Raw genomic sequence first — 11,488 nt, 5'->3', positions numbered from 1 at the left:
GCCCTGGTAATGCCAATTTTACTCTACAGTAGAGAAACCTGGACATTATCCAGTGCACTGGAGTCTCGTCTTGACGCCTTTTGCAATAGGTCCTTCCGCCAGATCATGGGGTACTGTTGGCGGGACCATGTGTCTAACCAACGGCTGCACCGTGAGACTGGCACAGGACCTGTTACCTACACAATCCGGGATCGCCAACTCAGGCTATATGGCCACCTGGCTCGCTTTCCACAGGATGATCCTGCCCATCAGGTTGTCTCTGTAAGAGGCAACCCTGGGTGGAGGAGGCCTGTGGGACGACCCAGGAAGTCGTGGCTTGGGCAGATCAATCAAACCTGTCGGGAAGAGCTCGAGATGGGCCGGGCCCCTGCCTGGCGACTTGCCATGAGGGATCCCAAAAGGTGGAAGCAGAGGGTGGACGCGGCTATGCACCCCCGTCTGCGTTAGCTCCGGATGATGATGATATATACATATATTGCGCGTATCTATGTATGTAAGTATAATGTATATATAGTGCATATTACTCGCAGATAACGTCGAAGTATTCGGTCTTTAATTCCTGTATTCTAGTGCTTTGAATTTCCTCTCAAAACAGTGGCGAAAAGAAGCAGAGTCTTTTTAGTTGAGTTTCCCTGTAAGAGAATGGCATTTTCTGTGTCTCAATTTGTGGACACGAGAGAATGAGAAGACCGAGAACAACAACGGTGCACGGACTTGTCGGCGCAACATGTTGAGAGTTTGCAAACACCTGATCTGCAGAGCGAGAGGCTCTCCTTTAAACGCCGGAAATATCCTGCAGAGACCATCACGCCTGCCCTGTGCCCCGGTCAGGACTTATTCCAGTGCCTCAAGCGGGGTCTCTGCATATGGGCCCTGGCCGAGGTACAATGCCCTTGGCCCAGAGCAGGGAATGGGTCGAGTTCAGGGGCACATTGGCAGCAGTTTAGTTTGTTCTTCACGGCACAAATCCAGCAAGTCAGACAAGAGAAGGAATAGAAGCCAAGATGTGAGTGCATGTTAATCCCTATTGAAAATATAGTACCCATAAAGCCTGTCATCTTTTAGTGGTACAATGGCATCCAGTCTTGCAATTGTTGTTCCATCTTTTAGTGTGAATCTCTTGTTATTTTCCATTGCAATTGTTATAAATGAAAATATTATGTTTATGAAGTGATGGCACCCATCTGAAATTAAGTCATTACTCTAGCCATTCCTGGGAAATCAGCAAATATCACCACATGAACCAAAAACCTTCCTAACGTGGAGGCTTCGCCCCAGGCTTCCATCTGATCATCTCTTACAATTTTCAGAATTTCTGACATTATTTTTTGCCAATGCAGATTATTCCATGTATACATAAGTGCCATACTGTGTTCTGCATGGGGAACACGTTCCCCGCTCAAAAATTCTTTGCCGCATAATTTTTTTTTTACCTTTCCGCGCACTTGTTTCATCAACCATCAGATCCGTCCCCGCAAATGTAGACAAAGTGATATTTTCCGTGCTTGAAAAAATGTAATATTCCCCGCCCAAGAAAAATACTCTACAGTCTGGCATAAGTGTAGCTTTGCTCTTTGATTATGATATTCCTTCTACATTTTCCTGTAAATGTATGCCAAAGTATTATGCGTTGCACAACTTTTGTATTGCCAATTTGCTAAAATATTATATGAAATGTGTCTTTTTTTCAGTCATTCTGTCCATTACAGGCAAATTTTACCTCTTACTACATGGCTGTGGGCCTGGTTGCGCTGTGTTGAGGTCATTACAATGCTCATACAGTCACAGGAGGAAAAAAATTTTAATTTTTTAAAGTAATTCTTTACAAGATGGACACACTTGCCAAAGACAAAGATTCAACAATCTAAGTTACTGTGATTGGGCATGCATTCCAGGAACAGCCTGAGGGGAGGATTGATAGGGGGCTCACATTCTATTTGGCAGACATTGTCTTCATCTCTGTAGACTTCAAACTCAGGAGCACTGAGTGTACTTAGGCTGTAAGCAGTGCTTTCCACAAAATTTTTCCTTTATTTGGGGCATTCTGTTTGAGTTTAACCTCAATCTTGCCATGCATATCGAGAAGACGGTGGCAAAGCCACCCATCAACTCTTTCCTCAGGCAGTTGACCAGTCACTGCAACTTAGATTGTTGAATAGATTTTATGATGTGGAGTTAAGGAGTTGGTGTGTCTGTACTATAAAGGTTTACCAATCATCTTAACCCAGGGACTTAACCCTTAGACCCCCATATGATCACTAGTTCCCTATGGGGGGACTGTCCCTAGACCACAACCCAATCACCTCAGACTTACTCTCTGCTTAGAATTTTTCATGGCCTATTTTGTTAATTTCTGACATTATTCTTTGCCTGCACAGATTATTTTAAGTACCAGTGAATATAGTTTTTCCTTTTCTATATGATAGTCTCATTAGATTTTTCTGTTGATGGATACCATGTTGTTATGTGTTGCTCAATTTTCATAATATCAACTTGCAAAAGAAATATATAGATTGAATGTGTCTTACTTTGTCATTCTATCCATAACAGCCAAACTTACCTTGTACCATATGACTGTGAAACTGAAACTGTACCAAAAATAACTATCCACAAGTTTTGATAGGATGATTATGATTATCTCCAAGGAAACCAGACTTGGAATGTGATTATATATGTTCAGTATGAGTGGTTGAGATAAGCTGTTTGTGGTAAATTGTTTGTTGCTGAAATTGCAGTTGTATTCCATCTGTTTTGTTGTATGTAAGAAACATGAAATCTGTATCACTGCTGTATTCAGTCTATTTTCTCTTAAAAACAATTTTTGGTAATTATTGAGAATATTCATCTACTCAGTGACCACCATGGTTTTCATACTGATATAACTTGCACAACACAAAATCTGACAAATCTCCCACTTGATTTATCATTAATTATGGATCCAGTGTAAGTTCTGTCTAACAGAATGTACATGATGTTGGCAGTGGTGATCTCTTGAAACTATATCGCTATTGTGTTTGAATTTAGACAGAAGGCCTGCTATTACGAATCACAGTAGTTTTCACAATGATTTTAGTAGAACACAGATGAAATGATTACAAGAATGTTATGGGTTTTGAAAGTCTTGGTTTTGGAGAACATGCATTTTGAGATAGTGGCAGTATTTGGGTATAGAACTTACATGATTAGATATAGTAATACAATACAAAACTTCTCTCTTATGTGGTAATAGTAATGTACATTGAAAATAGATGTTATTTTCTTTAGAAGTGTAAGGTAGTTCTTTACAGTACATATGCACTCATCAAAGAATAAATCCCCAACTCCAAGTCACAATATTTATTAGAAAATCTAAGTTGCCATGACTGGGTAAGAGGAGGGATGATGTGGGGTTCCATCCCCCAACTTTGCAAATATTGTCCCTAACTCAGTATGCACAAAGAGTCTTCAAGTAAGGTATTTGCATGAGGAGTAGAAGGAGGTTAACTAGTTGGCATTTCAGCTCGATTGCCTACCTTAGCCACACCCCACTTTTTGCACATAGTACCAAAAACACCTTAGCTTTTTTGATAAAGTCCTTATATCAGTGTAGTCAGATTTCATTCAAATAATGCAACAAACTTTAGGCCGACAGCAAACATAAACCACATGAACTGAATATAAAAATTCAGTGAACTGTTGTGCTTGGAATCTGTGGAATTACTGAGCACAGTGAATGGAATTTAGAGGTATGATATTTCACCAGAATCAATATACTGTGGAAAAAGTGAAGCACAAGACACCAATATCTGTGTCAGTCAGGGCACAGAAATACGGATTGTTTTCTATTTTTTATTCATTGTCAGTATCAGTATCAGAATTGCAACAAAAAATTGACACTTTTGTTTAAGCTTGTGAAGCTATTTTTGTTATAAAATAAATAGGAAGAAATCATATTTAGTTAAGTGTTGCCACTCTTCTCAATGGGGATAAGGCTACCTCACTTTCAGATTCCTTGAGTATGCACAGTAAGAAACTCAGGAACACTGAGTGGACTTAGGCTGTGAGTGCAGCTTTCTGTAATTATTTTCCTTTATTTGTGGTATTACTGCGTGTGCCTGCTGGTTATTTCTTGTACCAGCAACCGCTACTCTTTGTTCACCATAAGAACATCATCTTCAGTTTGATCATACCATAACGATTAACCAGATATGCTACAGCAGCTCTTAAATCTTATGAAAGCTATGAAGCCTGTCAGTGAAAGAAACTAGTTAACCCAATCTCCTAGAGAACCCCCAGAGCCATACCAAACCATGTGTCAGGGAGTCAGCTGCTCAAGTGAAAAGTTGGAAGTGTGGGAAACCTAAAGTTACCCAGCTTTCTATGCTCTTCATTGTGGCATAAACAATAAAAGAAATAATGAGTCTAAAAGGAGGTTTTAAAAATATTTTTAAGAAGCTGTTTCTTCTCAACAAAAGGGCCTAATAAGCACTCTGATATTTAGTGCACATAACAAGATAGTTTGCCATAACTTAATAAGAAGACATTTCATCATGAATGAAGTAAGGAAATCATTATGTTTGAGACAAAATAGGTAAATGAAACAGTAAATCTAGAAAAAAAAATCTCTATCAGAAACACCACCAAATCTTTAACCCTGATATCCCCTTTTTTCATAGTATTTTCTATGATTCTAATTTTACCATATTCTGATAACAGTTTTAATGCCATGCTTTGTTTGTTTGTTTTTTCCTTTCCATTAACAAGTTTTTGTACCAAAAAAGTTACAAAGACAAAGATATAGGTAGATATATTACTTGTTTTTCAAATTTCACTCATTTTCTCTATGGAAAAACATCTAGCACTGTAGTTAACTAGCCTGGAGCCTGCAAACCAAAACTGAAAAATCATACCTAACTAGATTTACCATCTTACAACCATGGTTAGAATTGTCAGGCATTGGGAAGAGTGGAAATAGATATATAGAAGATAATTTCAAGATACAAGTGGTTCAATTGTTCCTTTAATGAGCTGTTAATCAAGTGATATATTAGATAAATGATTATTTTTCATGTATGTATAATTGAACTAGTATAAAGATACTCAAAGTTAGTGACACCAGCACCTTTAGAAATAATGAGTTAATGTTGATGGGGCAAACATTAGCTGCTAGTTCAAACTGATCATTGTGACACAAAGCTGTTACTGCTAGCAGTACGATGATCGTAAGTAGATTTTTCCATGTAGCAACAATTTCTTAGATATCAGTTTCACAGGTCCAATCATTTGAAGTATAACTATATTAAGAATCATGCTTTACAAAGAGTTAAGGGGTTATTGAAAGTAGACTAAGAAGAAAACACAATAGTATTGTTATATTAGAAAGAAATGTTAAGGATAATCACTTTAGTATTGGGTAACTGGACAAGCATCCTACCATTGAAATCAGAATGGCAAAGGCAATCTAGGCTTAAGAAAAATTGGAGATTTTTTTAGTTTAGTTTTTTAGTTATTCAGCAATATGGTGTAACATAATTGATAATACTAATAAAAGTTATACATGATCAGGATTAACCGTATTCATGTTGAAAACGTGGAAAGGTATGAATGAGAACGAATATCTTCGCAATACAAGATATGTATTTTACCGGTTTCAAATATATCACAAACAGCATATTTATATCACATGGGAGCTGATGAATCACCTGATGATTGTGACCTCGCACTTGTCAAGGATTAAGCAAATATTAAAGGAAGGTCATGGAAGCTGCATACATTGCTACAGAAAAAAGTGAACACCGCATTAGGTAGATTCAAACTATCCAATGTTATGTCAGCAATTATGAGTATAACGATCGCGATATCACAATCATCAGCTGTTTCATCAGCTCCCATGTGATACAAATATGATGTGTATTCTCTCAAATATATGTATTTCTGATGAAGATATATTCGAAGCCGGTAAAATACATCTCTTGTATTGTGAAGATGTTATTTTTCATTCATACCCTTCCACATGAGTAGGATTGTTATGTGTTTGTCATCTGTTGATATTTCTATAACCTGGCTGGCCCTAATATTAGAGGCCTCCCCCTCATTTTTTCTTCATGAAAAAATGGAGGGGAGTATTGGCTGATTCTTAGCAAAAAGTTCAGAAAAAAAAATTATTTATGGATACACTCATTTTTCCCAGGTTTACTGGAACCTAAACATTTTTGTAGTTGGACTCGTGCCTGTGCTATGGATATGCCCAGGAGTTGACATTTTATCATTTTTTAAAGATTAAATGCCAATATTAGTGCATAATTTTACTAGTTTTCAGATGATGAAGAGTCAGACGGGGAAGGAGAGTTAGAGTCGGCAGCAGACTTCCGTGATGTAAGAGTGAATGTCTCATCCTTGAGACTGGATGCCGTCCTCAAAGCCGGGTTCAACATGTCACGCAAGTATGCACATATTTTTATTGTGATTAAAGTGGAATGGATTATCTTAACTATTGTTTGATATTTTTGATATTCTATAATTTTCTGAGAATATCACAGGTATTCTGTTTCAAGATGACTTCTTTGTATATCTTAAAACTGATTTGCTTTTACATACATCACCATATATATGTTTTTGTTTTTCTCACCTCTTTATTCAAGATTTGATAAATACTGTATTTATTACTCAATTTTAGAATAAATTGCTTTTCATATATGCACAAAGATCTCTAGTTTCTAGATTCCAGCATAATGATTTTATGATAAAAATAGATTAATTATTAAATAAAAAGTTGTGTAGCAGTATGTTTACTTTCAGTCATCAGTGATGTGATAGCAATTTTGATTTCACTGCCTATTGGAAAACATTATAGAATGCTTCTGTATCAAATTTTTCAAAGTACAACATTTCTTCACACCTTCAGTGGATCCAAAATTATTTTGTGTCTGGTGGATGAAGAGTTCTTTTGACAATAATTATATCATAGTATGATCTGTGATGCACATTTCTGTTTTATGTGAATAGTATAAAAGTTTGTAAAGTGAAGAGTATTGTATGTAAAATCTTATAGTGACAACAATTTTTGTTAATATTCATTTCATTGTCATTACTTTATGTACTGCTCATCTTTGGAGGCAATATTATGGCAGGCTTAATTTCCTAGTCAAAAAGATCTGTTAATGCCCAAGGATGGGATAGTTTTCAGTGCTATCATCTAGTAAGCTTTCCTTTAGTCTCACTGACCTCAGATAAATTACAAAGGCAAGTTTTAGCACAGGTACTTTGATTTCTGTTACAGCTTTTGCTGTCAAAGAGGAAGCTAAAGATTTCTTTATTTTTTTTTATGAATTATCAACAGTTGTGATGGCACAGGTACTAGATATATGAATTAATTAATGAAGTTAGCATTTATGGTGTCAGAACCTTATATCCTAAATTGTTAATCTTGACCCCAAAAGTTTAACATAAATCCAAAGCGTTCCAAATTTTGTCTAGAAACGAAATGATGGGGCTTGCCTCTTGCTGGGCGTTTCCACTTTGTATTCTTATGCAAACATTTGTTACTATATTGTTTCCAGTGCCTCTAGGTATTGTTTCCAATGTATTTTATTGTATTTCATTATGCAGAGGAATTTTAAGTTTTATTTTGAATAGTATTTTGTATTCAAATATACAAAAAATTACAGGTGACAAATGAAATGAAAGTATGTACATATCTAGAAACTATTCACATTCTACCCATCAATCTGATGACTTTGGTTATATTGAACTTTATTATAACATATTGTGTTAGTAGAACTTATCAGAACAATACATAGAATATATAAAGTAAAGGAAACTGAGTTTGACGTAGTTGTTCTGAATTTCTCTAATAAATAGCTATTCACTAAAGAATTAAAGTCAGTCAACTGGAAATGAACATACTTAGGAAATGCAGTACTTTGGTTTGATGTTGCTCCATGGGACCATACCTTTGCAACTACAAATTGATATTCATCCTTGTTATTGTTGATGATGTTAATATTTTTGATACTATCATTATCAGCATAATTATTATCATCATTATCAGTTTCATTATTTTTATTATTTGTAATTTTTTTTTTTTTTTTTTTTTTTTTTTTTTTTTTTTTGTATTGTTAATTCATTATCATGATTCTTGTTAACATTATTATCACCATAATTATTTGCATTAGTTTCTTTTTTTTTCTTTCTTTCTTTTTTTCTTTTTTTTCTTTTTTTTTCTTATCATTTTTTCTTCACTGTTGTAACATTATTTGTATTGTCTTTTTACAGTCATTATTGTTATAGTTACGATCACCACAATGAAATTTATAAGAAGTATAATAAATAGTGCTATAATTGTGATAATTATTACTACAATTAGCATTGTTAATATATCACTGTTATTATCATCATCATTTTCACCATCATTGTTGTTAACCCACTAACGCTGGTATATTTTAGAATAATATTTTCTTGGCAGCTACAAAATAGGTGCAAGGGGCCGGCCAATCACACCGACGTGACACCTGGCAATGTTCATTTTTCCGCTGGTCTCACATATGGGACACCCATCATAAATGGATTGAATTTAGACTTTTTTTATATATCTATCTATCTATCTATCTATCCATCTGATTCATGTGGTCATAACCATGATCTGTAACCATACTGTTTACCAATAATTATTTTATTGACAATTGATAGCAGTTAGCCTCATACTGAAGGGTGGCATTTATGTACATTTTTTATTAGAATTATTGTATTCGTAAATCTCCTTTTGCAAAATACCTCTTTGCAGTAGGATGTGATATTCTTATAACTTCCTTTTTCTGAGTTAGTGCTCATATTTCTTCAACAAATTATTGTAGCTTTATGTTTTTCCTTTCAGCAAAGTGGAGTCAGCCTTTTACGATAGCAAGATCCGTGTAAATGGTCAGAAAGTGATGAAAAAGAGTAAGCAGGTAAGTTCTCCTTGTTTATCACATATGTTAAGTTTAGTTAGGTATTTAGTATATTTTATGGCTGGATGGACTAAAACTTACTGTATGTCGCATATGTGCTTACTTGGTTTCCAGTTGAAAGTTCAGGAAAGAGGTTCATTAGATGCTCATGCCAGGACCATGCTGAGGGATCAGCTACAAAGAGCTGCTTTTGATGTGGGATATGTTTTTATGTTTTTGTTTATGTGTGTATATATATTAGACTATAAAAGTTACATTATACCAGCTTTTTATTCTATTCGCTTATCATGTTTTAATGTATGTATTATGTCAAGTAAATTTTCTCAGAATTAGAGTTGACCCCTTTTTTAATGTTATCACAGCTACAAGTTTAGTGCATATTGTTATTATTTTTAGCATGGAGACAATTGGTTTACCTTGTTTAAAGAGCAGCACAATTGCAATAATAAAAAAAGAAAAAGTCCTCTGTATATGAAATTGCAGATATTTGAAAGTCAATGCTTCTAAAGTAAACTTGTGAAAAGGGATTTCACTTTGTATATCTCATAATTCTTTGAGATAGTATTCTAGTTTAGAGCACCTAAATAAGTTAACATTGAAATTCTTGATATCCTGTAGAGGGATTGTGTTTTTTAAACAGTATTTCAAGTTAAGACAGTAAATAATCCTAGAGTTATAGAGTCATGCTATTCATCTAGGTAAAGTGATATTTAGCCTGACCTACATTAAGTAAAGTTTGTGAGAAATAACTTTGTTTACTTTTTATTAAAGACAGATGCAAGAAAGGTAGGGTGTTTAAAATAATCAGTTTTACAAACATTTTCTCATATTTGAATTTGCCCTGTATAGGAAGCATTACCAAATCCAGTTTGTTTTTTAATTCCTGGCCATGCTGAAGAAGCATGTTATTCTTGGTGATTCCCTTTGTTGCACCAACTTTTAGTACACTTTTTATTTATTTATTTATTTATTTAACCTAGTGCTACTAGGGATGACATGTACATACATATCATGCCTACTCTGAGTTTAGTTTACTAATTGTCTTTATACATAGTAGGTTCCACAAATGCTGAGTCACCAATGTGTCAATTACTAGTACAACCTGTCTCACATATATACCCATAATTTTCAGAAATATTCTCTGTTATCTTATATTGCTATTAGTGATTTTCATAACATATTGGATATAATGTCTATAATGATGATAACAGTAAAATGATGTCTATAATAATAATGATAACATCAATATTAATAGCATTAGTGAAAAAAAAAATCTCAAAAACTCAAGGAGAGGGATTAATCAGATGAGGTCATAAGGTCTACTTATTGACTTCTTGGTGGCTGAGCACATGAGAAGCCACCACAACACAGCACTTCAGTAAACATTACATTTTCCTAGCAGCATTGGGTTAAAAGCAGAGGTGTAACCAACTTTTAAAGTTAGGGGGAGTAAGAATATAAAAAGGCTACATGGCACATACCATATGATTTTTGATCTTACATTTCTATATTGTATTCAGAATAAAATGTAGAATGTAAAATTTAAACAAATGAAGCAGAGTGTATGAGACGTATGAAACAACTAAAGCAGTTTGCTGTCAAGGTTTCATTCCAATAAAGTTATCTTTCATTGTTCAGTAATTGAAAAAGCTCCAATTGAAAATTGTGTTCCGGTTGCTTGCCTTGCTCTCCCTCTAGCAAGGAGTGTCATATATCCACACATAATCATTAATTGATATCATGTTCATGGATAAGAGTGCTCCTGTTTTCTAACTAACCTACACACTTCATCAACCAAAGTGTATGGAGAACAAAATGCTTGTTGTCTTGTATGTTTTTGTATTATATTTATTTAATCCATTCCACACTGCAGACATAACACAACTGTTTAATAATCAAAACACCATTGTTATTCTGGGAATCACAAGATGTATGGTACAAATGTTTAGTATATTACTACCAAAGTAATTATTATTGAGATCATATCCAGTGAATCTGCAGAGGAATGTGAATAAAAACACTTCCATTTTTACAGCTTCAAGAGGAGGATGAAGTTGATATCATAAAAGCCGTGTCAAGCAAGAACCCGGCCTTCTTAGATATTTCTCGTGTTGTAGTATTGAGCATCGGCAGCTATAATGAGGATACTGACAAGGTACAAGTCAGGCTTCGAAAATATCCCCACCTACTTGTTGAGAAGTATGAAGATGAATTTGAAAAGCCCTTATAATGTTCTCTTCTGCTGTTTGTAAAAAATAAAATGGAAGTCAGTTGGTATACTGTTCATATACAGCTGAAATATTTATTATCATCATCCATACAGTGTGTACATAATAAAAATCCTTAATTTTAATATGTATTTTTCGATAAGAAACCTTTACTTTTAGATTATAAGTACAATCATAAACATTCATAATTTTATTCTTTAACCACAGTTAATGTTCACCTTGCTCACCTTGTAACCATATGCTCCAGTTTGTTTGTATAAATAAAGATTATTTGAATTTTAGATCTAAACTAGTCTTCTTGGAATAATACCTTTTATTTACAACTTTTAACACCTT

At 34.5% G+C, this 11,488-nt stretch overlaps 1 protein-coding gene across 1 annotated transcript; it reads left to right on the top strand.

Moving 5' to 3' along the window:
- The first annotated feature begins 660 nt into the window (after positions 1 to 660).
- Positions 661 to 11,277, top strand: LOC113816894 (mitochondrial transcription rescue factor 1). Its single transcript, XM_027368882.2, has 4 exons — positions 661 to 1,006; positions 6,292 to 6,422; positions 8,852 to 8,924; positions 10,960 to 11,277. The coding sequence occupies exons 1-4, from the start codon at positions 728 to 730 to the stop codon at positions 11,152 to 11,154; spliced, it is 678 nt and encodes a 225-aa protein (XP_027224683.1). The 5' UTR covers positions 661 to 727; the 3' UTR covers positions 11,155 to 11,277.
- The last annotated feature ends 211 nt before the right edge of the window (positions 11,278 to 11,488 follow it).

This window comes from Penaeus vannamei, chromosome 6, assembly GCF_042767895.1.
Source record: "Penaeus vannamei isolate JL-2024 chromosome 6, ASM4276789v1, whole genome shotgun sequence".
NCBI lineage: Eukaryota > Metazoa > Arthropoda > Malacostraca > Decapoda > Penaeidae > Penaeus > Penaeus vannamei.
The sequence above is the reverse complement of the archived record's forward strand: the minus strand, read 5'-3'. Positions and strand labels throughout refer to the sequence as shown.

Excerpts from the sequence above, each read along its gene's own strand:
- LOC113816894 (XM_027368882.2), top strand. The coding sequence starts at position 728 with ATGTTGAGAGTTTGCAAACACCTGATCTGCAGAGCGAGAGGCTCTCCT. Across the intron at positions 6,423-8,851 it reads GGGTTCAACATGTCACGCAA|CAAAGTGGAGTCAGCCTTTT; the intron begins GTATGCACATAT and ends TTTTCCTTTCAG. Across the intron at positions 8,925-10,959 it reads TGATGAAAAAGAGTAAGCAG|CTTCAAGAGGAGGATGAAGT; the intron begins GTAAGTTCTCCT and ends CCATTTTTACAG.